General features: G+C 35.2%; 1 protein-coding gene across 2 annotated transcripts; it reads left to right on the forward strand.

Annotated features, from left to right (window-relative positions):
* Positions 1 to 22: 22 nt before the first annotated feature.
* Positions 23 to 27971, forward strand: ATP1B3 (ATPase Na+/K+ transporting subunit beta 3). 2 transcript variants are annotated; one of them, XM_026701559.2, is made up of 7 exons: positions 23 to 357; positions 11167 to 11295; positions 16016 to 16129; positions 19908 to 20092; positions 21284 to 21334; positions 25592 to 25678; positions 26692 to 27971. In XM_026701559.2, the coding sequence occupies exons 1-7, from the start codon at positions 249 to 251 to the stop codon at positions 26857 to 26859; spliced, it is 843 nt and encodes a 280-aa protein (XP_026557344.1). In that variant the 5' UTR covers positions 23 to 248; the 3' UTR covers positions 26860 to 27971. The 2 variants fall into 2 exon arrangements, with proteins under 2 accessions (XP_026557344.1, XP_087789399.1); XM_087933273.1 differs by lacking the exon at positions 23 to 357 and adding an exon at positions 917 to 1233.

A 27971-nucleotide genomic window follows, 5' to 3' on the forward strand; every position in this document is an offset into this window, starting at 1 on the left:
GAATTGACGTCTCTGTCGGGGTGGGGAGAGGCGGCGCGAGGAGAGCAGTTCAGTGCGTGTGACTGGCCCAGCCCCTCTTTCCTTTCCTCTCTTCTGCTCTCCCGCCGGGCGCCTGAGGGCTATTTTCTTAGCGGTTCGGAAGATCCACTCTCGTTCGGCAACGGATCTCCGCCGTCGCCGCTCGGGTGCCCGGGAAGCAGCCGCTCCATTCTGCCCATCTCTCGCTCGCATTTTGGGCTCTGCCAGCTATGACCAAGGAGGAGGAGAAACCGTTCCGCCAGTCTATGGCCGAGTGGCGGCAATTCATCTACAACCGAAACAGCGGAGAGTTTCTGGGGCGCACGGCCAAGAGCTGGGGTAAGGGCGAGTGGCGGGAGCCCAGCGAATGGGAGGACGGGGCGGCGGGACCGGCTTGGTCGACCTGGAACCCCGGCCGCTTTGGGTAGCCCCGGACTGAAAGGGGGACCACGAGGCGAGCGAGCGGCGGGCCGGGAGACTGCCGCGGGCGCCCAGCTAAAAATAGCCCAAGCGTGACAGCACGAAGCTGCGGGAGGGGGCGCCTGGAACACCCCCCCGCCGCCGCCGCCGCCGCCGCCGCCGGAGAGGTGGCTTGGCCCTCCCCTTCCCTCCCCTCCGTTTCTGGAGGGGGAGGGCAAAACCGTCTGGCAGATGCGGGCTCCTTGGGGGAAGGAAAGGAGGGTGTATTTTTTTTTAACGCGTGTCCCCGTCTGACTGCCCGCCTTCCTCTTCCTGCTGGTCCCTATCCTCTGTCGGGGTTACAAAGGGACCACCTCCTGCCACCCTCAGGCTCCTCCTTTCTGGCAGCTGCGTCAATTGGAGGGGGGCAGTGTCTCCTTCTCCCCCCACAAATGCTAGGCACGGAGAAGGTTTCTCCCCTTGCCTGCTTTCCCTCTTTGGGGAGCGGTTGCTTGCCACGTGCTACACGGTTCGAAGATGCCTCGGTCGGTCTTGGCTATTGGAAGCTGCACGGATGGAGGGGGAACCTTCAAAGCCTCCGTTGTTTTCCACAACCCGTTTTCCTTTTCATCCCGACCGTTCGTTTTCAAGTCTTCCCCCCCCGCCCCTCGTGTATGTTTTGGACACGATGCTTTGAATTACCAGCCACTTACAGAAGTGATGAATATTACAAGTTCTGAATCGCGGTTTGCCGTGGAAACTTTAAATTAGTGCGTGGGTGTTGCTTTTAATTACATTCGTTCATCGAGAGGAAAGGTAACATGGGGAAGTTACAAGAAATATGCCAGTACAGTAGAAGCATGGAATTGAAAGACGCGCTTGCCTGAAGAATAACTTGCAACTTCAGTGCAGTGAGATATTTTATCTTTTTTTTTTTTGCTCTTTTTGTGCTTTAGGCACATGGTCAAAATGATGTGGAATAATTGAAAACACAACACATGTGTATTCTATTGCCAAGACCATCTGTCACAGTGTTTACTGTGCTATAAATTTTTCTTCATTCATACAGAAATGGGATTCTTTTCTCTATTTTTTTTTTAAATTGAGGACTAGAAAGGAAATTTCCATTCTGTCCTAATGACTTCCTTTCCCTGATTTAGTTTAAAAGTACATCTACCCACAAGTGAATGTTAACAACGAACATAGATAAATCTATGTGTGTTGATAAATGGTGCAATGTTCTTTACCATTTAAATTCTTTATGTTATGTATGTATATCAAAGTAATATAAATGGTGTTTCCTTAGAGTATTCCCAATAGAAAAGATATCTGTTGCAAGGAAAAAACAAGTCTTGTATGGATAAATGTTTTAAAGATGTAATGAATTAAATCTTTGACTGTTTTACTTTTTAATAAAAATAGTGATGAAAATGGATTTTCTAAATGGTATTAAAGTGCAGTAAACATTTTAATGCATATCCTGGTAATATGCTTATGGTATGATTTGCTAATTGACATGCCGTCTTGTCATTCTATGTACAAATAAAACATTTGAATTACTTAGTCTGTTTTAAAAGCTTGGCATGCTAATTTATAAGCAATTATTATTATTATCAATGGAGCCACTATATTTTTCATGTATAAATTATTTTATACATGAAGTGAATAAAATTTAGTTGCAGAGAGATATTTACTGCTTTGACTGTGCAGTGAAATACCAAATCATATTTTTATAGAGGCTAGAGAAAAAATTTGAGAACAAAGTAGATATATTACAAAAATGTTTTGCTTGTATGATCTATGATAGTTCTTACTGCTCTGTGTTATTCATAGCTTCAATACTTTTAGATATTCTGAACTTAATTACATGATTATTTAAAAGCCTTTTTACTCTCACTATGCAAAAAAACCCTTGTTCAATCTTGTACTGGTAATATGTCTATTTAAAAGTAAAACCCAATGTAATAGTCTTATTTGGAAGTAAGTGCATATGCTTTAGAAGCATGAAAGATTTAGAACACATGGGGAAAAAATATCTCCCATCCCCTTTCTGGTTTTTAAATTTATAAACATGCTATCATGAAAATGTATGAATCCATAAACATGTGAAAGTAGGTCTACCATATTTAATAATGATTTTTCTCTTCTCTTCACCTGTTCCTAAATGTTGTTATTCAGCTATTACCTTCCATAGAGTTATCAACTTCATGGAAAGCAGGTAGTTAGGGCAAACTGATTCTACAGATTCCTATAAAGTTTGTATCTAGGAGAGAACATCCTAAATAAACAGCTCCATCAATTTATTGCTAGTATGATTGAGAAGTCAATCATTTTGATTTTAGGTCTGGATCTTAAGCTCTAGAAATAACTTGATTTACTCTGAATTAGTAGGGCAGCCCAATCTGATATGAGTCCTGAATCAAAAGAGGGGCCTTCTCTCCCATAATTATTGTACAGAAAAGTCATCTGTTTTTCCCCACACTAGAATAATATGAAGGTTTTTGGAAAACCAAACCATTAAGTATAGATCAGTGTACCAAGCATCATGGAACTATACGATGATTTCAGATTCTTCTACACCAGCCTAGATAAATGAAAAACAATGTTAAGTTAAAATTTGGATCATAAGAAAACTTAAAATGCATTGAATACCATTTACAGAAAGTGCAGTACAGGTAGTCCTCGACTTACAACAATTCATTAGTGATTGTTCGAAGTTACAACAGCACTGAAAAAAGTGACTTATGGCCATTTTTCACACACATGACCATTGCAGCATCCCCATAGTCACGTGATTTACATTCAGATGCTTGACAGCAGGTTCATATTTATGATGGTTGCAATATGCCTGCGCCATGTGATCATTTTTTGTGACTTTGACAAGTAAAGTCAGTGGGGAAGGAAAATTCACTTAACAACCATGCTACCAACTTAACAACTGCAGTGAGTCACTTCACAAGTATGGGAAGAAAAGTCATAAATTGGGACAAAACTCATTTAACATATTTCTCACTTAACATAAATTCTGGGCTCAATTGTTGTCATAAGTTGAGAACTACCTGTATATGTCACCTATTTCATGCTGGAGTGGAGTATGTAATCTGTTTCATATGCCTTCCTTATATGTTCATATCAGCCTGACACAATGTGAATTGTAATGAATTTTATAAGAGCTATACTCCAAAACATATGGAGGACACTTTGTCACTGAGCCTTGGATTTTTATGGTTCTCTTCTGCTTTTAGTATTGCCATAAGGAGGATTTGTATTGTTATTATTATTCAGACACAATAAGCTAATTAATTTAAATTGTGGTTAGTGGTATAAACTGGTTTATAACACTTTGTTTCCTTTAATGATAGTCAAGATTACCCACAGTTTATAACATTATTTTAATATCTTTGGGAAAGATTCTTATAACTGTTGTAGTAAAAATATATGATTTACCATTATTATTATACATTCCAATTCTTATTGGAATTCAGTCTGTAAACATGTGGATCTAGAGTGGGCACAGTGGTTGGCAGAATGTACTACTTACCTGTTAAAGCTTGCTGTAATACAGGTAGTCCTCAAGTTACAACCATTCATGTAGAGTTCAAAGTTACAACAGTACTGAAAAAAGTTACTTATGGCCATTTTTCACACTTACAACCATGGTCATGTGATCAAAATTTGGAATCTTGGCATGTATTTATGACAGTTGCAATGTCCCAGATCAGTTGATCACCTTTTGCTACCTTATGACAAGCATAGTAAATGAGGAAGCCAGATTCATTTGACAATCATTTAACTTAATTGCAGTGGTTCAGGCAAGAAAGGGCAAAACTCATTTATCAACTGTCTTGCATAGCAGTAGAAATTTTGGGCTCAATTGTGGTTGTAAGCTGAGGACTGTCTGTATTATCACAACCATATTCAAGATAGGACTCCCCAAAAAAGAATTAATAAAATCTTAGAGTGATAGTTAGAATTCCAAGGTAGAAATCTTGCAAACCAATGGAAAAGACTGGCTCAATCTGAGTTGAAATTCCTTAAAAAAGAGAGATACTAAAAGCATAACTGCAAACAATTCTAATGTGAAAAGAATAACAGGAGAACAAACTAAAACAAATGTGACTGTAATATAGTGGATATCTGAAACAAAAAAGAATATAAGATGCAAAATAGAAAAAGGAAGATGACATACAGGTAGCTCTCACAACCTTAGATGTGTTAGGAGGGCAAACATTCAGAAGGAGCTGGGGTTGGAAGAGTTGCTAAGAATAACGTATCTAAGTATTTCTTTATATATATTCAAAAGCAATTGGAAAGAAAAGAGCAGGATGGAGTGGGTTGGAACTTGATGTTGATAAACAAAAACATGGTCTGCTGAATCGCATCCTATGGTAGTGAAAGAAATAATCTGGCCATTGCCAATTATTTTTGAGAAATTTTAAGGAATGGCAAAGTGGCAGATTTCATTTAAAAAGTATTAAATTCTTTGAGATGTGAGTGTTACATTTTTTCTAAGCTTTACTACGGCTCCTTCTGGGCCATGCCATTCAATGTTTTTGGAAAATAAATATTTTGAACCAGAAATTGCTCAAGGTATTCCAAGGATAGAACATCCTGCAGGTCTGTTTTGACCAGAATGCTCAGACCTTTTCTGGTTTGAAAGATATATTTGTGGAAACTACTGAACTGTCCCTAGAACAGAATGTTCTAGGGGGAAACAGTCTGTTTTTGAATTGACAAATTTTGCACATCCATAATAAGTTACTATTCATGAGATCAGGGTCCTGATTTTCTAAGATATGTTTAAATAGTTGTCTGAGGTCCTACCTAATGGTTGATTTCTGTACTTAAACGTGATGCCTGCTAATTACACAACCTTTTAACATGCTCAATTTGAAATAATGTATAATATTTTAACCCAGAAATCTCCAACCTTTATGGCTTGGCAGACTGGTGGAAGCAGTGGCGATAGCGGTGGTGGTGGGGAGAGGAAATAGTTTCACGCATGTGCCACTTTCATAAATGCAGCTTCATGCTTGCTTGCCCACCACTTCTGCGTCCTGGTTCTGAATGGGCTGTGGCCCAGCACTGGGCTGCAGATCAGAGCCTGTTCTAACCAACTGCCTATATACTTAAGCTGTGATTTCTGGACATTTTAGGAGACCTGAATAGGCGAAGATAATGCTCTCAGGCTGGAAGCCAGAAAACAAGTGTTAGAAAGCATATAAATTATTGATAGTGCAAAGATTAATACTATAATTTACTGTACATTTTTCACTTATTACCAGTCACATAATGATCATTCAGAGTTATGACAGCCACACATACACCACCTGCAAGTCACATGATCACATTCTGAGACTTGGCAACCAGCTTCTCTTTATATATTTTTGCAGCATCCTGAGGTCATGTGACCATGATTTGTAGTGTTTTGTGCCTGTTTCTGGCATTTACTTCTGGTTTCTGAAAAAAAATGACCACTGGAGAAAATAGAGTCTCTTAAATACTGTCATTAAAAAATCATAACTTAGAATCCAGTCACATGAAGCCCTTACATACTACTGAAATGATTTACAATTGTAATTACAGATTCAATTTCAGGTGTAAGTTGAGGATACCTGTACAAAACCAGTGACCTATGGTTTCTCTCAGATATGAGTATTTATGTATGCTAAGCAATTGCTCACAGCTGTTCCTGCTTAATGCCTTTTTTCTCATTTTTTATTTCTTTCCCATTTGTTACATGCCATGTCATATGTGTTGAGATAGCTCAAAACATTGTAAAACAGTGGCCTCCCACATTTTGGGCATCAGAGACTGGTTTTTCTGCAGATCGGAGGGACACATGGTTTCGAATGCTGCCTGCATCCCATGAATGGGGCTTTGCTTGTTTGTGCAGCCTGGTTTCTGGCATGCCACTGCCCGGTACCAGTCACAGACCGACAATGAATAAATATAAAAATAATTAAACTTTAAATTCTGAAATTTCAGAATAAATAATGTCTTCACGATTGACCAACATTAAATCAGTCTTGAGTCATAAACCTCTGGAGAATTCCCCTAGGAACTGAACATCCTTAAGCCCCAAAGGGTCATCTCCAAGCAAATAAAATATTGCTTGGGAAAAAACATGCTAGCACTATTTTCAGATTATCTCCTAATATCAATCCTGCGTATGCCTATTTAGAGTTAAAATACATTTTAGTATAGTGAGCCTTATCTCCCATGATGGAGAATTGTGACTTTGAAACTTATAGATTAGATTGTAGAAGCACTTGAATTTCTCTACTGTTGATGCACAGAGGAACTTTTCCTAATATGGCGAAGATTATAAGTCTTCCTTGTGCTATAAAATTCATCTGGAAAGGTTCCATGGCTTCTTTATTCCGAATTTCATTAATTTTGAAAGTATTCAACCTTTGAGGCAAAAACAAACTGGAGCAAAGACAGCTTTTTCATTTAGCTGCCATTTTAAGAGTTGATTGAAAGAGCAAAGAAATACTTCTAATTCTTCCAAAATTGTGGGATAGCAACCCTAATAATGAGAGTCTTTCATCAAGAATCATCTCTACCACTGGGAAAAGAGCAATATGATTATTGTATTCTGTTTTATAGATCCTGTTTAGATTATGAAGCAAATTAAGATTTTATTAATTTAAGGAAATTTTCTGTCATTTTGGCACTGGGGTAGCTCGATATCCTGCTTCTTTCTGTGTGGTCTGATATGGGTGAAGAAACTTAAAGGTCTTGCTAATTCAGAAAAAGTAAAAAGTAATATCATTTTCATGCTACTTTGAAAGAATGTGACAAATGAATTAGCACTCACCTGCCCACAATATATATACAGAAGCCTGATGATGGCAGATGAGATTCTGCCGAAACGTTGCTACAACTTTAAAAGCACAACTATAATGACGTGGGAAAATACCTGAACAAAGCTGAATACCATACATACATACATACATACATACATACATACATACATACATACATACATGTTTTCTTAAGTTTTCGCGGGTACTTACATGTATGGTATTAGGCTTTGTTCGGGTATTTTCCCACGTCATTATAGTTGTGCTTTTAAAGTTGTAGCAATGTTTTCGCAGAATCTCATCTGCCATCATCAGGCTTCTGTATTGTGTTCAACAAACTATAATGACGTGGGAAAATACCCGAACAAAGCTGAATACTGTGTGTGTGTGTGTGTGTGTAATTAGAATTCATGTGCAGAAGCTAGAATTTTGAAGTACTAACTTTGAATGAAACAGATAACTATTTCATAAAATAAAAGGAAAGTACCACTTGTGTTTAGGTCAACTTTTGGTGATTGCATCCATACAGTTCTCCTGGAGGTATTACGGACATTGTTTGCACTGCTTTCCTCTGAGATATTTTCAACTATCCAGGCTACCTAGTAGTCTGGAATTCCAAAATGGTTTCCCAACCAAATACTAATCACTTCACTTACCTTCAGAGCCCAACTATGATTGGCTAAATACTGCTATTCTTCTCCTTGAGAGGCTTTTCTGAAGATCTCTCAGCCTCTCTGAGTCCCTTTGAACTCTGTTCTCTGATTGGACTGGGGGCAGGAGATCCCTGCTCCTCCAGACCTGCCTCCGTTTCAGAAAAATCAGCCATATTATTTTCCTTTGTTTTTCCAGACAGCTTTGCTCTTGCTGGAGTTCAGCAAACGTGGTTGCTCTTTCTAACTGCTTAAGAGTATGCTCAACCTAGACTGAGTATGGACTCTAGCCTCCCTTTCTCCTGGGCAGGCTTGTATGGCTTTCTTTGGAGCTCACTCAGCCTTGACTGAGTCTGCTCCTATTGATAGGAATGCTGGAGGCTCTGTGGGGGCTCCTGGCTGTTTTCGCCTTTATGGGGCTGCCGCTACTTTTCTTTTGCTGGCCTACAGCTGATTGCCGGTCTTCCCCTCTTTCTCTTCACCTTGCGGATATGGGATGGCCGAAAGCTTGTTAACTAGCCTTCCCTTATCTGCTAACCGATCGAGAACCCGCCTGCTCTTTCTGAGGCTGCCACCGCTTGCCTTTGGCTATTTGGCGCTTTCCCAGCTTGGTACGGAATCCCGGTGTCTTCTGCCCCCTTCACTTACAGTTTGTTGACTTTCTCTCTTTTTCTCCTTTTTACTCGAATAATCCAAAGCGTTATTAATATTTTTTCCCTTCTTTCCTTCTGAGCACTCTCTCGTGTCCTCTTTGCCTGAAGACTGAGTCAAAAATTGGGCATGTGCAGTGGAAAGTGGGCTGGACTAAATTTTGATTGACTCAGTCTTCAAGCAAGGAAGAAGGAAACAGCCCACGCTTTGGATTTTCCGACCTGTACAACTAAAAGATGCATTTCAGATAAGATCAATGCTCTTTCTTCTTGAGACTATATTCATACCATCACATTAGAAATAAAGGTAGGATAAGGTGGGACCTTATTGATAAAGCAATTCTTATGCAGCATTTAAATATCTGGAATAAGTTCTCACACTGTTCAGAATCAGGGAAGCTACATGTAATGCTGAGTATAGTGAAGATTAGGAACAATTGTGAAGTATAGGAATAGATGACAAAAATCTTGAACAACTATCTGAAAAAATTGCCTTCTCCACTTGACCTCTGTATATTAAGAACTTTCTCAGAAGCCTTTAGTTTAGTTTCTAAAACCATGAGAAAAGGAGATGGCTTTGACAATAGTTTTCTTTTGCTTTTTAGTGTGTTTTAGTTTTAAGAAAATCTAACATACAGTTTAGATTAATATTAATTAATATTTTATCTGCTGATACAATTATGTATTCACATTATTTTATTTAGTTAACATACTGTTAGTATTTTAGGATGTTTTATTTATTAATATTTATTAATTTTATTGCAATGCCACCTTTCGTCCAGGAGCCAAAGTGTACACACATGTTTTCTTCTGAAACAACATTGACCTGAGAAATTGTGATTAACCTAAAGTCACTCTGAATTTCCATGGCTAAGAATGAAATTGAATATTGATCTTGCCTATTCAAGTCCAAAATCTTAGCTACTCTAATTTACTAATATTATTAATATGTTACAGAAAATTAGAATAAAATATGATTAAATGCAAGGGCAAAGTTTGCCACTTAGAAGCATACTTGTTTATATGTGCAGTGTGTAATACTGTAGTTGCTTCAGAATTTGTTGGTCCATGATTAAAATAAAATGACTGAATGACTTGCTAGAATTCTAGCTCTGTTGGGCTCAACTTTCTGCAGTTTTGTGTGCATGAATAATTTAATGCAAAAGAGAAGATGGAAGAATGTACAGATAATTTGCCCATTACAGTCACAAGTCATTGCAGTTGTTAAGTGAGGTGACCACCTGAACATCTACTTAATGACCACCCAACGTTACTTTCCCTAGTGCAGTTGTTAAGCAGAATATCACATTAATTTTTAAATCCTGGTGTCAGCAAAAAGTCCATAAAAGATTGCCAGAAATTTGCAACAAAAAAGTATTATTTTTATCTTGATCAAATAAACCAACTTTATATTTCTTCCTTTAACTTCTAGCAGTTTTAGTCTTTAATCCAATCAAATATTGTATTTTTGTAGGATTTAATTTCCCTTACATTTTTTATCCCATCACAAATTTCTTCAAGGCTTTAACAAACCTGTTGTAGATCCAATAAAAACATTTTCAAGGTCATTCTCTTGGTTTATCATTTCTATTTCCCTTTTAACTTTAAATCTTCAGCCAGTTTCTTTTGTATAGCCAGTACAGCATCCGTTTGCAAATCATTTTCTTGGATTGTCATTTATAGTTCCAGTTTGAGTATTTCGCTGTCTTGCCAGATAAAATTTGTTCCATATCTGCCATTCCTTTATTAACATCTTTTGGAGGTAGTCTACCCATAGAAAAACCATTACTGACATATTTCTGGCTCCATTCTTCAAAGATTCTCTTTTTCTGATATTATGTCATTTTGAAAATCCCAGCAATTGCTGATATCAGGAACTGTAAAGGAATGTTTGGATGAACTTGGGGAACGAGGGAGAGATGCTGCCTAGGAGATAAGCAGGCAAGAGAAGCAGGAGCCCCAGTGGCTTTAACAATTCGAGAGAGAAACTTAGGAAGACCCTCCCCTTATAGATCTAGCAGTTAGTGGCAGTAGGACTTTCAGACTTGCAAGATTCTGTTAATGTAGCCTTACAATGAAGTAGATTTAGTACATTTAATTAGGTTTTCCTGTCTGATTTATTTGGAAAAGCTCTTGCAAATTTTTACTGACCAGTTCCTTGGTTTTTGCCGTGGTTGTCAGATCCATTTTTACAGAGTTCACCATACTTCTCCCAGGAGGGCCCCCCCCCCATGCCCACATATGTTGTTAGAATATACATATTAGATTTTCAGCAGCAAATTAGACAAGCTCCATATTTTTAAAACAAAATCATTTAGCGCAATAATCAAATTTATTATTATGTCAGATTTCACAATGTGTAATAATCAAATATGTTGAATTTTGAAAGTACTACAAAATTGTCTCTCTTTTTTCCTGTATAAAAGGTTAACATGACTATCTTTTTAGAAGCTTGTATTATTTAGAAGATAAGCCAATTTCAAAACTGAAATATTTGGCTAAATAATATTAATGTTATTTAAAATAACATTGAGTCTCATGTCAGATTTCAGCTGAATGTCAGTCTTTGCAATGTAAGCAACCAAACTAAATTATTCAGTGCCTGTTTTGTTTACATTTTTTACTGTTTTTATTTTTTAGGCTTAATTTTGCTATTTTATCTCGTCTTCTATGGCTTCTTAGCTGCACTTTTCTCATTCACAATGTGGGTTATGCTCCAGACATTAAGTAGTGATGTACCCAAGTATCGTGACCGGATTTCTTATCCAGGTAAGTATGTCCAAATGAAATTATCAATATAAATGAATAGAAAATATGTTTTACTTACATTATTTTTTTCTCAACATTTACCATGTAATTAATCATAGTAATTCTTTTTCTTTTTGTACTGATTACTTTATTTCAAATAAATATATTTTATGATGGCCACTTATGAAATAAAACTCTACATGGCTTACAACAATACAGAAACCACTATAACCAAAACAGCACTTCAAGCAGCATTCTCCAATAAAATTCAATGATACAATCTCCAGCTCCAATCTCACTCTATTCCAATGGTTGGGAGAAGAGCCAGCTTTTTATGGTGTTCCAGAGAACCAAAGGATATAGGGCCTGTGGAATCCCTGTGGAAGGATGTTGCACAAAGCAGGGGCTGTTGCAGAAAAGACAAGTTTTGTAGAGATGGTGATATGTAAGGGAAGGAAACTGGATTGTAATTCTAGCTATTCTGTACTACCCATTGTTGTAGTACATTAATTGTTTGACAGTATTTCTGATTAATGTAGGTCTTCAGTGCATATTTTACATTTAAACACATTTTCTGAATGGTTCATTACGATTTGACTTCTTAATATAAGTTTATCATGGAATTAATACAAAACCCTTCCAGCTTTCTCTTCTTTTAGGTATCTAGTGCAAATTAATGACATAGTTCAAATGAACTTTGTTTAATTGGTGGACAGTGTCTACAGAATATAATATGTTGCAGGCATTTAAGTTTGCATGCCCAGATGGGCAAAGTTTAAAAAAACTAATTAATTCTTAACTGAAATTATAAACCAGAGCTAAAGATGAATATATTATTAATGGACTGATTTAAAATAAAATCTGGCCCAGGAAAATTAAATTAGTGAAGCAAAACTATTTTGAGAATGCGAACAAACCAGGGAGATGGTTGGCACACAAACCAAAAAAGGAGAAAGAAAAAAGAACAATAGTAGCCCTAAGATGAAAATGGGAGATTATGCTCCCAGATAGACAAAAAGAAAGTAATTGCCCAAAAATTCTTTGCTAACTTATATACCCAGGAAGAAATCCCAGAAGAGAACATTATCCAATACCTCAAAGAATTTGCCTAAAATATTGGATGCAGAAAAAGATTTCTTAAATGATAAAATAACTATAAAAGAAATTAGAGATGCAGCTGGGAAACAAAAAAACAAATAAAACCCCAGGGCCAGATGGGGTACCATCAGAGTTCTACAAAGAATTCCAGGAAGTATTGGAGGAATTAATGATAGATCTGTATAATGAGGCTCTTAAAATACTGAAGACATGGACAGAGACACACATAATGCACAAGGAACAGACAGACCCGTAGCAAATAAAGAATTACAGACCAATCTTGCTCCTAAATGTGGGTTATAAGATCTTGGCCACGATAATATCCAAAGTTTGAAAAAGATATTAAGCAAAAGTATTCACTCTGACCGGAATGGTTTTCTCCCAAATAGACAAATGAAGACCAACACAAGATTAATTATGGACATCCTAGAATATTATGAGATGCATCCAAATAAACCAATGGTGCTTATGTTCTTGGATGCCCAGAAAGCGTTTGACAACTTAAATTGGCATTTTCTCATTGATTAATTGACTAATATGAAATTTGGTGAAAATTTTGTGGGACTTATTAAAACAATTTATAAAGTACAAATGTCAAAAGTGATAGTGAATGGAGAAACCATGGATGGTTTAGAAATAAATAAAGGAGTGAGGCAAGGATGCCCACTAGCCCCATTGTTATATATATAATCAGAAGAAGTATTGTTGTCACAGTTAAGACAAAACTGAGATACTAAAGGATTAACTGTCAAAAAAGAGGAGTATAAACTCTAAGCCTCCTTTGCCAATGATATAGTATTTATAATGGAAGATCCAAAAGAAACAAGTCCTACATTAATGAGAGAAATAGAAGAATTTGGAAAGATGGCAGGGCTCAAAATTAATAAAGAAAAAACTAAAATAATAACTAAAAACTGCACCAAAAACAAAATGAAGAATTAGCAAATAAATTAGGCATGCAGATAGAAAAAAAAATTAAATATCTCGGAATTTGGCTTACAGCGAAATGTTCATCAATAAAGGAAGACAAGTATGATAAATTAATAATTCAAATTCAAAAGGATTTAGATAATTGGGCTAAGATACTACTATTTTTGTTTCAAACCGTGCCAGTCAAGCTAGGAAGGAACCTTTTTTAGGATCTAAAAAAAATATTGAAATTCATTTGGCAGAAGAAAAAAGCTAGGATAAAATATAAATTACCACAAGATAGTAGAAGCAAGGGAGGATTTGGCCTCCCAGACTTTAAACTATATTATCAGGTGGCAATAACCATATGGATTAAGGATTGGATTAATCTGACACATAATAGGATATTAACAATGGAGGGTTATGGCCTACAACTTTGCTGCATGCATGTCTCTGGGATGGGAAGAGTAAATACCATACCTACTTCCAAAGACATTGGGCGAGAAATACTCTATTATCTATATGGGAGAAACTGAAAAAGAATCATTATATGAAGGTGCCATTATGGTTGTCGACAATGGAAACATTAATATATCCCAACACTTTGGATCGTAATAAAATGATAAAATATAGAGATCTGTTGAATGAGAAGGAATTAAAAATGCGGAATCAATTAGAATTCCAGGGAATTGAAATAGGATGATGGCCTTATATGCAGGTTCAAACACGCTATAAAAAAGACAAAGAACAATTTGGTTTTTATATAACTCAGCAAGAGTTCGATAAAATATTACAAGGTGTGGAAAAAAACGATTAGCAAAATATATAATTATCTATTGGATTTTAAAATGAAAGAGGAAACTCTTAGTATGATAACATGGGCCAAAAATGTAGGCCATAGCATTAATCTGGAACAGTGGGAACGTATTTGGCAGGTAAATTATAAATTAACATTGTCAATCTCTTACAAAGAGAATGAATATAAAATGTTTTACGGCTGGCACCTCCCCCCAGCGAGAATAGCCAAAAATGTCCCCAAATATGATAGCTAAATGTTGGAGATGTAACCATAACCAGGGAACATACTTTTATATGTGGTGGACATGCCCCCATGCACTGAGATATTGGCAAAAATCAGGTCATGGTTAGAGGAGATAACGAAACAGAGAATGAAATTTAAACCAGAAATTTTCTTACTAGGTATGCTAGAATCTAACATGAATAGAAAACAGCAATATTTGATGCTTCATATCATAACGGCTGCCAGAATCTCTGGCCATGAAGCTATTGAAGGACAAGGAAGAAGGGGAATATTATAAAATATGGGATGTTTGGTACGAATGGATAAGAAAATGACACAAAGTCATCAAATGATAATTATGTAATACCATAAATCATTAAGGTTTACATGTAAATAAATGTAAATAAAAATGTATATGTGTATAAAATGCCTAGAATGACAAAGAAGCAAATACAGAAATGTATAACACATTAATAGAAGATATATCCATATGTAAACCTGCTATAGTAACGTTGTAAAGTGTGGAAATTTGTTTTTAATTGTCAAAATGTTGAATAAATAAATTTATAAATAAAATAAAATCTGGATTATGGAAATATAGGTCACACATACAATTCACATGCTACTTTCTTCATGCTGAGAGTCATGTTGGCCTTTGAGCTACCTCCTACTCCCCAAAATAATGGATGGAACCATGACAAAAGCCAAAGTTGGTTTCTTTTAAATGATTAATATGATTTGGCTCATGCAATTGATTTAATGATTTAATATTTCAGATTAAAATTTATAATTTAGTAATAACTTCAGTATCCTTCTCTCTGTCTCCAATTGTCCATTTTTGCATGTAGGCAATGTCAATAAAAGATTAATGTCTATTGTACATATAATTCTACGTATGACAGTCATGTTGTATGACAGATATCAGACTCTCTAAAATAGCCATGCCTTGCAATTTGAGGCATAAGGTGCAATTTATCCAGTAAAATGTTTTACTTGTTATTAATGGATTGAGAATGTTCTTGGGTAATTTTGCTATATCTTATGCAAAAATATAGAACAATACACACTGAAATGATAGAAAGTAAACTCTCAGTGCACTTCAGGACACAATTCAAGATGCTAGCTCTTTTCTAAAGCCCTTAAAGGTATAGGGCCAGGGATGGATTATTTATGGGACTGCCCATCTCCAATTATGGCTGTATAATTGGCATAGTGGATCCTTTTTGGATCCTTTTTATTAAACAGTGCTGGATCCAAGAAACACTCTTTGGTATGGCATTTGCTCTATGGATGATTCTGACCTTCCTGGACTTCCATAAGACAATAAAGACTCAGTTTTACTTTGAGGTTTGAGCCTAAATATTGAATAACCCCGATTTTTAATTGTGAGGATAGTTATTTTATTGCTTTTTAACTGTTCAGAATTGTGTGTTGATTGGGCAACTAATCCATATAACACAAATAGATAAGTAAAAGTAAGTTGTGTTTTGTCAGGGTAAGTGTTAAGTAATTTTAGTATTACTGATTCAGTGATACAGTGATGAAATTCTTTGATAATTTAATGTAAAATAATGACAAAATTTAGCTATTTAATCTTATGCAATCATGTAAAACCCAGTTCTTAAATTGTTTCTTCAAACTATTTTTATATATTTAGAAATTACCATTTTTGAGGGATACTTTGGATAAACAATTCACCTTTTATTTTTGTAGGACTAATGATTTCACCAAAACCAGAAACAGCACTGGAATTTTCAATAAGCAAAAATAACTCAGGAAACTATAATTATAATCGTTATGTAGAACCTCTTCATAAATTTCTAGGAGGTATGTATACTTTCTCTTTTTTCAAGTACTGAGGGTCCTTGTAATGTTTTTCTAGCACTAACAATAATTGTTGGTAATATTTTTTTGTGATGCTTAGGAAATTTGTTAAGGTTGTCAGACTTATTGACTACCTGAAAAGCAAAATGTTTTGTGAACAAATAAAAATCCTGAATTTAAAATGTGGTCACATTTGTTTATATTCTGCTAAAAAAAATCTTTTGGGAGCTTTTGGAAGATTATTTAGATTGTTTTAATATTAAAATAATATTTAGAATATTAACATTATTAAATTTGCCAAGATGAATATCTAGTAATTTATGGCTTGATATAGAAATGTGATTTTTGTTGTTATTCTACTTTTGAATATCTTTGATGCATATATTCAGTTTGTTGAACATTTAATGAGAGGCGAGAAGGAAAAAATGGCTGTTAAGATAATAAAATCACATTCATCCCTTCTGTATTACAGGCCTTTTGTAAAATGTAAAAGGGCTTTATTATGTAGCAGACATTTGATCAGTTTAACCAAAAGCATGCATAGATAAGACAGTAAGTTTTTCTGTAGAATTCTTAGGTAATATACTGTCACTGTTTCCTATGTATGTTTATAGAAAAGTGAATTGCACACTGTTCAGAGGAGACTACTTTAAATATGGAGAGAGGTGAAAGTCTTAACTGCAGCATTTAGGTGAAAAGGGAACATAGGAAAATGTTGAAAAGAGCAAGGAAGGCATGTGTGAGAATCAGCATTAAAAATCTGGTTCAGAACTTCCTTGAAAGAGATAATTCGGCTGCAGTCAACTTTGTTTGAGCGCCCTCATATTTTGTATTTTACATGTTGCAGGCATGAGAAAGTAAGAGGGTAGAGAAAAGTCAGAGGGCAAGGAAAGGTGACAGAAAGTGGAAAAAAGAGAAATTGTCAGAGGATAAAATACAGAAAAATGAACAAAAGTGTCAAAGGCGGTGGCAGGATGAAGGTGAAAGAAGAGAGGAATAGAAGGTAAATGAGAAAAAAGTGAAAGAAAAAGAAAATAGAGGAGAGAAACTAAAAAGAAGTCAACTGAAATAGATTTCAGTGGTTACAGGTGCCTTTTTGTTAAGAAAGTGCAAATGTGAAAATACTCCTTTAATTGACATTAAGTACAGGATTACTTGTGCTGGAAGAAGTAGATTGCCAAGGCCACAGTGTGTGTTCTGCATTAGACATTGGCAAATATGACATTTCAAATATTGAAACCACAAAAGCTGTTAATGTTAAGGTAGTATTCTAGCTATAAAAAGCTTTTAAAGAAAAAAATATAGAGGGAACCTTGAGATTTGCATGAAAACTGTTCTATTTTACAGCTTTATAATTCCACTAGAATCCACAGTTAAAATGTGGCAGAACTCTACATTCTCAAGTGGAAAAAAAATGAAAACTTGAACTAAAAACAACAGGTTTATATTGCAAACTGCAATTAATATGGATATTGAAATATATAGTAGTGATTTCAAAATTGAAATCTAATTTTTTGTTGAATTCCATAGTCAAATATCTGAGAATACTTTCAATGATTTAAGGCAGATATCCAACCTTGTCTGAACTGCATTGAGTGAAGAGGAATTGTCCTGAGCCACATATAAAACATAAAATATAGTAAATATATAAATGTATATAGTAAAGAACAACCTTCCTTTGTTTTTTTAATATTTTTTATTGTCTTTTGGAGCCACAGCTGACTATCTATAATTGCAGGTTGAACATGGCTGCTGTAAATAGTCAGCATATAAAAACTAAAATATTTGCAGTGCATTAAAAAGAATCAGTAAATATTGTGTCCAGATAATCCTTACTTATTTACCCTAATTGACCGACAACTCCATTGCTATGCGATACAGCCATTAAGCAAAATGTAATATCTGTTTGGCAATGGCAATTCTAGCAATCATAGTTGCTGTCACTGTGAATCCTACACAATTGTTAAGTAAAGACCTATCTGGATCCAAGCCATTTTTGGAAAAATGTAAGGATTTGCCTCTACCACAGCTTATCGCATTCCCCTATCTCCTCCCCAGTCTTTGCATTTTTATCACCTGCTGCCAGCTTCTCCTGCCACCAAGATGCCCATCGTATCACACACCACACTATATCAATGGGTAGCATTCTTTCATGCTGCCTTTCCCACCAATGCAGCTGGCGCTTTTTTTGCCTGCTGGTCAGGGCTTCCTTGAGCACCCTGAACAGGGCCTCTATTTGTGCCTTTCTTTCGTGAAAGAAGGAAAAGGGTGGGGACAAAAGGAGGGCCTGAGCAGGGTGTAAACTGAGACCCTGGCTGATGCATAAGGGAAATCCAGCTGCACCCGTGGGAAAGAATGCTCCAGCTGGTACAGTAGTGCAGTGCAGCAAGAGGCAATGGTGGCAGCAAGTAGGTGGGTGGCCAAAAGGTGATCATAAACTCCCATGGGTCTGAATTTTATTCACATGACCACAGGGATGCAGCAACAGGTGGAACTTCAAGGGCAGGTAATAAGTTCCATTGTTTAGCATTATCATAACTTCAAATGGCCATTGAACAAATATATATTAAGGGAGGATTACCTGTATTGTTCTTGCAGAGTTGAGATGTATTTCCAACAAAGAAAGATTGGTTGCCAAAATTATGTCAGCCAATAATTTTGTGAAAATTTCATTCAAGAAAAGGATTGATTGCTCAGTACTATTAAACTTAAAATAGATTTATTAGCTTCATATACAGAGAACTATTATATAACATAATCACAATCAAATATAAAAAATAGAAATAAATAGATTTTTAATATTAATGTTTATAATTTTGAGATTACTTATATAAATTATTGTTCTCTTGAGTGAAGCAAAGCATTGGCTATTTTGTTTTATTTGACAAGTTAATTCTGGTTTTGAAACTAGCATACCTTGTAAGCAGGTTTAGTTGTTAGTGTATCAATATGCAGAGAAATGTCATGCTTCTGGGTTATATAAGATTTTTTTAAAAAAAATGCTAGAACAATTTCACAAAGGAGACGTAATGCGACATATGGATGGACCAGTTTAATACTTTATGCCAAAGTTTGTGTGAAGATACGAAATTGAGTAAAATTGCCTACAGTCTGGATTTAGACATGCTAAAGTCTGATATTAATTGAAGAGAAATGTTCTCGGCTCTTAACTTCTATGAATGTATGGCACAAAATTAAAGCTGTAAATTCAGAAATAAAATTTATTGAACTTTTGGATTTCTTAATAAAAAGGTGATAAGTGATGCTATGATCACTTCTATGATATTAAATATAAATTCAGCTTATCTTTGAGCATGTATTCTATGCCAGATAAAATTAAGGACAGACTTAATAGTATATTTTATTATGAACAAAAAAAATCCAGAAAGCATTCACTGTATTCTGGAAAGTACAATGAATCAAACATAGAAAAAAATGCTATCCTTACTATTTGAATTCTCAGAAACTTTCAAATTAGTGTAGTCATTAAAGCAAATACTGTGCAGTGTTTGAAAGTTAATCTGGTTATAACCGTCTATTTTGCAGCACTTTGAATTGCTTTTTTCTCATTGGTAATTCCCTTCAATGCATGAATTTTGAAATTGGGTTTGTGTTCTCGCTTCAAATGGCTCCCTGCTCTTGACAAATTGAACACCTCTGCGCAGTAATGTTTTTTCAAAATTTGGAAATGAATATTCTCCAAATTTTCATCTGCTAAATGATACTGTAGTATGTATATTTATTAAATAGTTAATGTCATGCACTGAATTGTTTTTTCTAGCATATAATGAAACAAAGCAAACCAGAAACATTCGGTGTTCTCCAGGAAAGCTCTTTGACCAGAACTCTGTAAATAAATCAGCGTGCCAGTTTAATCGAGATAGCCTGGGACCTTGCTCTGGACTACAAGATGAAAATTTTGGTTATGACAAAGGAACACCATGTGTTATTATAAAAATGAATAGAGTAAGTTCAGTTACTCTTTTGGATTTCATAAGGCTTTCAGTTTTTCCTGCGGAAAACTTGTTGTTCAGATTTGTAGCTGGACAGTATTTGCTTGAAGGTAAATTTCTGTGTATGTTTCTAGATGCTCTTAGAATTCCTTCTTTTCTGATCTTTTCTGATTTCTGTGTTGAAGATAGAAAATCATGAAAAAATTTTGTCTGCTTGTGTTAGAGTTTCCAATTCAGCTCTTTTATGTTAAAGTTGGATGGCATTTTACCATTCCCTGTTGCTTAAAAATTGTTACATTTTTGCTTATAAAAGAAAAATTCCAGTTGTATATTTTTAGTCTGAACAAATAATAATATAGCCACTAAAGAACAACTCACGTAAGTATATATCATGCAAGAATTTATCTACTGATCAGAAATGTTTTCACCAAGAATATATTTCTGCCAAATAAGATGAGTTTCATTTGATTCCTTAAAAAATTCTGATGGACATTTATAGTTAAATATTTTTCTTTTTAAGTAATTAATTATGTGTTATGTGACATATTATTTGTATATGCCTTCTGGATTCAGCCATTAATGTTATATGCCTAATTTGAAATAATGGCTGTTGTTGGAATCATCACATGGAAATGAAACATTCTTGAGTACTTTTGTGAATATATTTTAAAACAGGATTATGTTATAACATCTACATCTGCATTCTGATAAATATTTTCCTTTCTTACTGAGAACTTTCTGCCTACCAACAAATGCAGGCATGACCTAACTAATAGATAAGGTGTATATTTGTGGTATATCTTACAAAACCGTTCAAATTGAATGGGTATTTCAACTGAGATTGTTGTAGAATTCAAGTTTTATATATACGTTTATTATATATATTTCTAGTAGCCACAGAACATTATAGATATATAAATATTATGGATATCCATTCATATACTGAAAATAAACAACTTTGATGTGGTTGAAAACATTATTTACATTACTATTGCCTTATATTTTGAATATATTGATTTCTAATGTGGAACACAGTAATTTCTGGGTATGCTGGTATACCACAGCAATACAGTAATTATATAATGAACTATATTTTTATTATATTAAAATTAAAAACTTGGGCTATTAGAAAGTGCTACTTTATTTAAATTATTGTTAATATTTATTCTATTCCAAGTTGTAAAACATTTTTTCTACATTTCAGATAATTGGATTAAAGCCCGTTGGAAAACCATATATAAACTGTAATTCTAAGGTAAGCATTTTAAAATAAAAACACGCCCACTTTTATGTCATTAAAAGAGCAAGTGGTTTAATATAAATTTGCCTTAATTGTTATTTCCCTATATTTTAGATTTCCGCTTACTAATTTTAAAATTTTATGTTACAGTCTCCATTTTAAAAACATATGGTTTTTACATTATTACTTGCTTTTTGATTTATTTCATTTCATAACCAGCATTTTTTTTCTCTCTATGCTGCAAATGCATCTTACACAATATTTTTATGATGGGTAAGAAAATGAGCACTGAAGCAGAATATGAAATCTTAGTGTTTGTACTGTGAAATTGTTCACTCGTAAGCATTCCATTATTTTCAAAACGTATTCAGTATAAAAGCTATATGTTTTAAAATGTTTCCTTTTATGTAGATGATTTTACCATATACTTGTGTATTTTTTAAGAAAAAATATTTTTATTTATTAAATTTCTACATCGCCTATCGCACTTGCATGAATCTGGATAGTTTTCCAATTTATATAATGTCTGCTGACTTATACATTTGAATGAATTTGGGTTTTAAGATCACACACTGAAGCTTTCCACATATATCCCATTTAGAATTGTAATATTTGCCAATTTTTTATTAAAATGAAAATGTTCAATTTAATGTCAATCTAGTTTTATTTTAATTTGAACTGTAAGGGTCATATAGTACCAAAACTGACAAAAGGCAAGTGAGTGGAGAGTGCATGTGCAATAATCATCTATTGTGATCAAATTATGAAAACCAAAATTAAGGTGTTTGAGTCACATCTTTTGATTATTAAATTTTATTTTTATTAAAATAAGCTGAAAAGATGAATGTATTAAACCTTATCATACATGCATATGATACCTAAGTAAAAATGCATCTTCTGCTTATATACTGAAATATTGTTGAATATACCTGTATTTGCACTTTTAAAAAAATCTTTTCCTCTGTACTTACATTTATTAAACCAAAACAAAAATAATGCTAGAGCTAGCATCCCTTTCCACCCTTCAGAATCCCTGTACAAATCTTCCTTGCTTGGGCGGGAGCTGTTCTAAAGGAGGGAAGCCCCCACAAAGAACACCTGTTATTAGGCCTATCCCATTGTATCACACGATAGTGTCTTAGGACATCCATTTCATTCCTTAAACCCTCCTCAAAAAATTCCTGCCCCTAGGATTGTATTTGACTTCTTCAGCTAAATGTATAGATTTTCATCAATACATGCATAATTGCCATAACATTGCTCATAGTTTGTGGCATCAGCTTTTATAAAATTCCTATTTTGAAGTATGACATCTACTCCATATGATCTGGCTAATATATAGCTCCCATTGATCAAAATTCTTTCTGATTGAACTTTTTGTTTTCTTGAACTTCCAATCATAAAAAATAGATATAAACAGCTTAAGGTTGCACTCTTTAAACCTTGATTGTATCTGAGGGCATTTCAATTTGGCATTTTTAATATCTACTGTTAAGTTTTATGCATCCTAATTAATTTGTTAAAGAGTTAAATATTATTATAGAACGTTTATTATTATATATAAATCTTTCATTTGCTCCTGTAATCCAAACTGTTTGAGAATATTTTATCATATTTAGTAGCATGTTATACTTCAATGCAGTATTTTATATTTATTCTTAGAATCTTATTTCAAATGTAAGCACATTTATTTTGAATGTAAAATTTTGTTAGCCCATTTAACACAAACACTTTGGAGGCATAATTTGCATATGTTCCATTATTCAAGATAAAATGACTCATTTATCCAGACATTTAAAATCTATTTGTGCTTGAATAAAATCAGGAAAAAATGGTAATGTGACCCTGGGACACTGCAACTGTCATAAATATGAACCATTTGCCAAGCACCTGAATTTTTATCATTTGACCATGCTGCAATGGTTATAAGTGCGAAAAGTGGTCATGTCACTTTTTTCATTGCCATTGTAACTTTGAACGATAAATAAATGAATGACTTACAAGGACTACCCAAAGTCTTCCCAAAGTTAAGTTATGTTCTAACCCAAGCCTCGTTCAAAGCAAACACCAGAGATAAAAGCAAAACCTTTTTAATGCTTCTCTGTGAATTCTGTTCATTCACAGTAAAACGCTATTAAAAGTTAATTGTCCCAGATAAGAACAAGCCTTACCAAGGTTGTGCAAGGCTGCCAAGAACACTAGATTAAATTTCAAGGAAATAATCAAAACCAAAAGTCTCCAAATGCAAACCAGGATAGTCTGAACTTCTACAAGATTTGAAGTGCAAGAAATTCTTTGCTTCCTGCAAAGAATCCCACCTCTGAGGGCTGGCTTTTATCCCTTAAGGGAGGGTCCATTACCTTGCAATCTTACTCCTGAGTCGCCTGTGCTGCTGCAGCTGCTCTTTCCTTTGAGCAGCCCTGCCCGCACGTGCACTGGGCACAGGGTCCTCTGCATCACTGCTGCCAGCCGTCACAAGTTCCGAAGGCAGCATTCCACTCTCTGATAGTCCTGGCCCCATACCTGCATCATATGCAGGCCCCTCATCCGAGCCCTTGCTCTCTGAGACCTCAGCCATCCGCACCAGCTGCTGGCGAACCACAACAAGTTAATGTCTCTTGAATAGAACTTGTTTTATTTGTAAACTGCCCAGAGTCACTTAGTGAGATGGCGGGTAAATAAATTTGCTTAATAAATAAAGATGAGGCATTTTTATTAAAATAATTAACTATAAAAATTAAACCCATTAATGATTCTATCAACATTATCTCTGAAATTTTAAAATTCATGTTTTTTTAAAGTGCAAATTGCCTATTATGGCTACATTAATTATGTTATATTAATGGTATTTTCTTTTTCTGCTGATAACTGGTATAAGATTTCATATGCAGATGCTCAAAAGTGATGAAAATGGTTCAACACTTTTATAAGGTGCTGTGTATCCTTATTTTGGCACATTCAGGTTGATAACTGGAGGTTTCAAATCAACCTATTTTAAGAAGAGAATGGTTTTGTATTTGGTTTTGATTAAAATTGTATTTCAGGGTTTTTAATATCTGATGTTTTGGTTATTTGACCCAGCTCCACAAACACGACAAACCCTTCGATGTGAACTTAAAAGATTCCTTTATTAGGAATGCTGGCAACCCTGGCAAAATGTTTCTCTCACAGGCTAACAGGTCCATCTGGCTGGAAGATGGATAGTTGTCCGCCACACCTATTCATCTCCTCCTCCTGCCTTTTATCTCCAGAGCTAGGGTGGGGCCTCGCTAGCAGCGGTGGCTCTTCCTTCCCCAGGATCAGCCCATGGCTTTCCATTGCTCTCTCCTTCTCTGCCTTCTGCGCAGCCATGCATCAGGCACTTGACCCAGCTGTCCCTCCTCCTCTTCATCAACCGCTTCCAGACCTAGGGGCTGTTGACTCTCCATTGCAGGCTGACGGATGGCCCAGATTCCGTCTCTGTCCGTCTCTTCGTCAGCTCCATTCCCTCTTCCCCTTTGGAGCTCCCAGGTTGCCCTGATGCTGACCCTGAATCCCATGCCGCCGCCTCTTGATTCGGCTGCTGAAGGGGCCAGTGGTCAAAAGGTCACAACATATCTGTTCTGTGATATTTGATATTAAAAGTATCAAGCAAGGTATGAATTAGGCTCTTAAATGACATTTTCTAGTTTTCTAGAAAAGCATTCAGATCCTAATCCAAAGATTCTCAAACTTAGCAAGTTGGATGGTAAACATGAAACTCTCCATTCCCTCCAGTGTAAAACACACCTAGGTTTTCTTATATGTGTGAAGTTCCAATTGTTAGGGGTAGTTTTCCCTTCCCCAGAAGCTGTTCTGTACATTTGACATGTTTGAAGGATGACTTCTACAATATGAAACAGATTTTTTCCTAGCATATCTCTTTTAGTCTATTTGAGTTTAAGATGAGATGTTCATAAAGAAGTTGGAACAGACTTTAAAAGGTTCCTAGACGGCAACATTATATTGTTGTAATAGTAACATATTTCCTATTTAATTTTAAATAAAGGTTTAAGGTATAGATGTAGTGTTGTTAAAAGATTTTTTTGCGAATTAACGGATTATTATTTATTTTTATATGACATGTATAAATCTTTCTCTAGTAACTTTATTATAGTTCATTTTATTATAGTTTGAATAGACAATTGAATAAATCTTGCCTCTGAAAATTCTTATTATACATTTGTCCATGTACTCAACATGAAATTTTTTAAAAAATTTTATTTATCTTTGACAAATTTTCTTCCTTTATAGGAAGAAGGCAAGGCTACAATAAGTTATTTTCCTGCTAATGGAACAGTTGATTTGATGTATTTCCCATATTATGGAAAACGCCTACATGTGAGTTTGTCTTAATTCTGCATCTGTGAATTTGCTTTGTTCATGTTCATTGCTAATAGTGTCATTCTACTCAACTGCATTCTCCTAAAAAATTAGTATGTGCGGCTGTGGGATGCTTCCTCCTTCTGGAGCAAACAGGCAGGATTCATTGCCTCACTATAAAGTGAAGGGGGGGGGGGCTGGCCCAATTCCTAGTTTCTACTTTGTGAGCAAAGCAATCCAGTTTTGCTGGAGCTCCTAGTCTTTATCCCCATAGAGAAGCCTTAGCTTTTGCATGATGTTTTAAAAAGAAAAAGCACTTTTATCTGGTTGACCTAGCTTATCTTGCTTTCCTTCTTACCTAATAACACATCAGTAGGATTTTCATAAGGACAACTTATGCATTGTCTTGTGCAAGTAAGAGGGCATGGAGACTGGGAAGCTTTTGTTACTGTTGCACTCGTGCAGACACAACTAGGCTCTAGCAAAGAAGCAGCAATAGCTCCTATTCCTAATGGGGATCTGGGCCAGGCTTGGTGTGCAAAGGAGCAGGCAAATTTTATATTTCTATTTATTTAAAATAGTGATATCCTACATTTCAGTTGAAAAAGTTCACAGTACAACTCATAGAGCTTCTCTTCTTAGGGATGACTTGTGAGCAGTACAAGAAGGAGAAAGGATGGCAAAAAAGAAAAAGTGAGAAGACTTATGAGCCAGATTCTTAGTATTACAAAGATCCTAGTTTGTTCGACCACAAAAATGGTTCATTGGTTCTCTGGAGGAGAAGCCTTGACTTTTTAGGATGTCCGATGGTTTCCTTTCCTTTCTTTCTTGCCTTGTGCCATAGCTTTAATTATTCCTCAGAGTTAATACTTGAGGATTGTAGTATTTATACATGTTTACTTGGAAAAATTCTACTTGGTATAATTAAAATGCCTGATTTTTAACCAAACAATTACAGCTTGTTTTAGTTATATTAAATTTACTTTTGTATTGAAAAAAATAAAATTTTATTTCTGCCTCTTTTAAACCAGCCTGACTACTTACAGCCGCTAGTAGCTATTCAGCTAGCATTTAATACAACCAGTGCCAAAGAAGATGTAACCATTGAATGCAAGATCCTGGGAACCAACTTAAAAAATGACGATGAGCGTGATAAATTTCTGGGACGGGTTTCATTCAAATTTCAGGTATCTGCATAAAAGTCACCAATATCGCCAAAAGGTCAACCTTATCAGCAGGACCTGCCATTCTGAAAGATGAGACCACCCATAAGAAACCTAGAGTGGAACAAGGCATTCAGGGTAGCATAATGTGCTTCCAATCATGATTTCAATTTGTGACAATGTAACTGCCCATCATGCTTTTGCCTATTGGACCACTGTACAGATATAATCATTTTAGTGACCTGTAAATAGATTCCAGACATGTAATCATGGTGGTATGACTTGTTCAAAATGTGGGCTTTATCCCCAAGTGAGTGTCTGTAATGTATGTGCTGTGCTATGTAAATATTGTATTGGTTTAACACTGGTTAACTATCATATCAATACGAACACAGTCTTAGAAAGGTCAGACTAGTCAATTCAACACCGTGAATTAAGTCTATGCAGAGATGCCTTAAATCCTGTATCCCGTGGGAGGTAGTGGAGAGCTTCATGTGGATTTTAAGTTTAGCATTGATTTTTGACATTATTTAAATACTGAAGTAGATGTGCTTATTGTGCAAGTATTGTGTGTACATGCAATTTTTGGCCTAGATTTGATATTTCAGTTGCAAAATTATTGTGTTTATTGCTGTTACATGGAGCACAGATAAAACCAATACAATGTCACTTTTTAAAACTTTTTAAATGAGAATTATCCATATGAAACAAGTCCTTTACAATGTGTATGGTTAGAGATTTGGTAACAGTCATATTATAAAGCTGCTTGAAATAAAAAAAAGACCTCACAATATGGGACTAGATGTACAATTTCCAATTAAAAAATATTCCAGAATGGAGAAATGTCTGTTTAAACATTTTTAAACTCAGTAAGACTATCCGGATTAAACATTCCTTTGTTTAATTTATATAGTTTCAGATGAATTTTGTCCTCTGTAAGTAGTATTTAAAATTTAGGATTTTTTTCTATTAAGCATCCTTTTTACTAAATATCCTCTGCATTTCAAGATGTATTTTAAGCACCTCTCTATATTCCAGGTTATGTTATTGATGTTTCTTTCTTCTTTTCTCTTCACTCCAGGCAATTTAAGAACCAAAAATAAGTGGTTCAGAATGTGCATTAAAATACACAATTAACTTTTATGCAA

This window comes from Pseudonaja textilis, chromosome 4 (assembly GCF_049901715.1).
Source record: "Pseudonaja textilis isolate UNSWEBS1 chromosome 4, rPseTex1.2, whole genome shotgun sequence".
Classification (NCBI taxonomy): domain Eukaryota; kingdom Metazoa; phylum Chordata; class Lepidosauria; order Squamata; family Elapidae; genus Pseudonaja; species Pseudonaja textilis.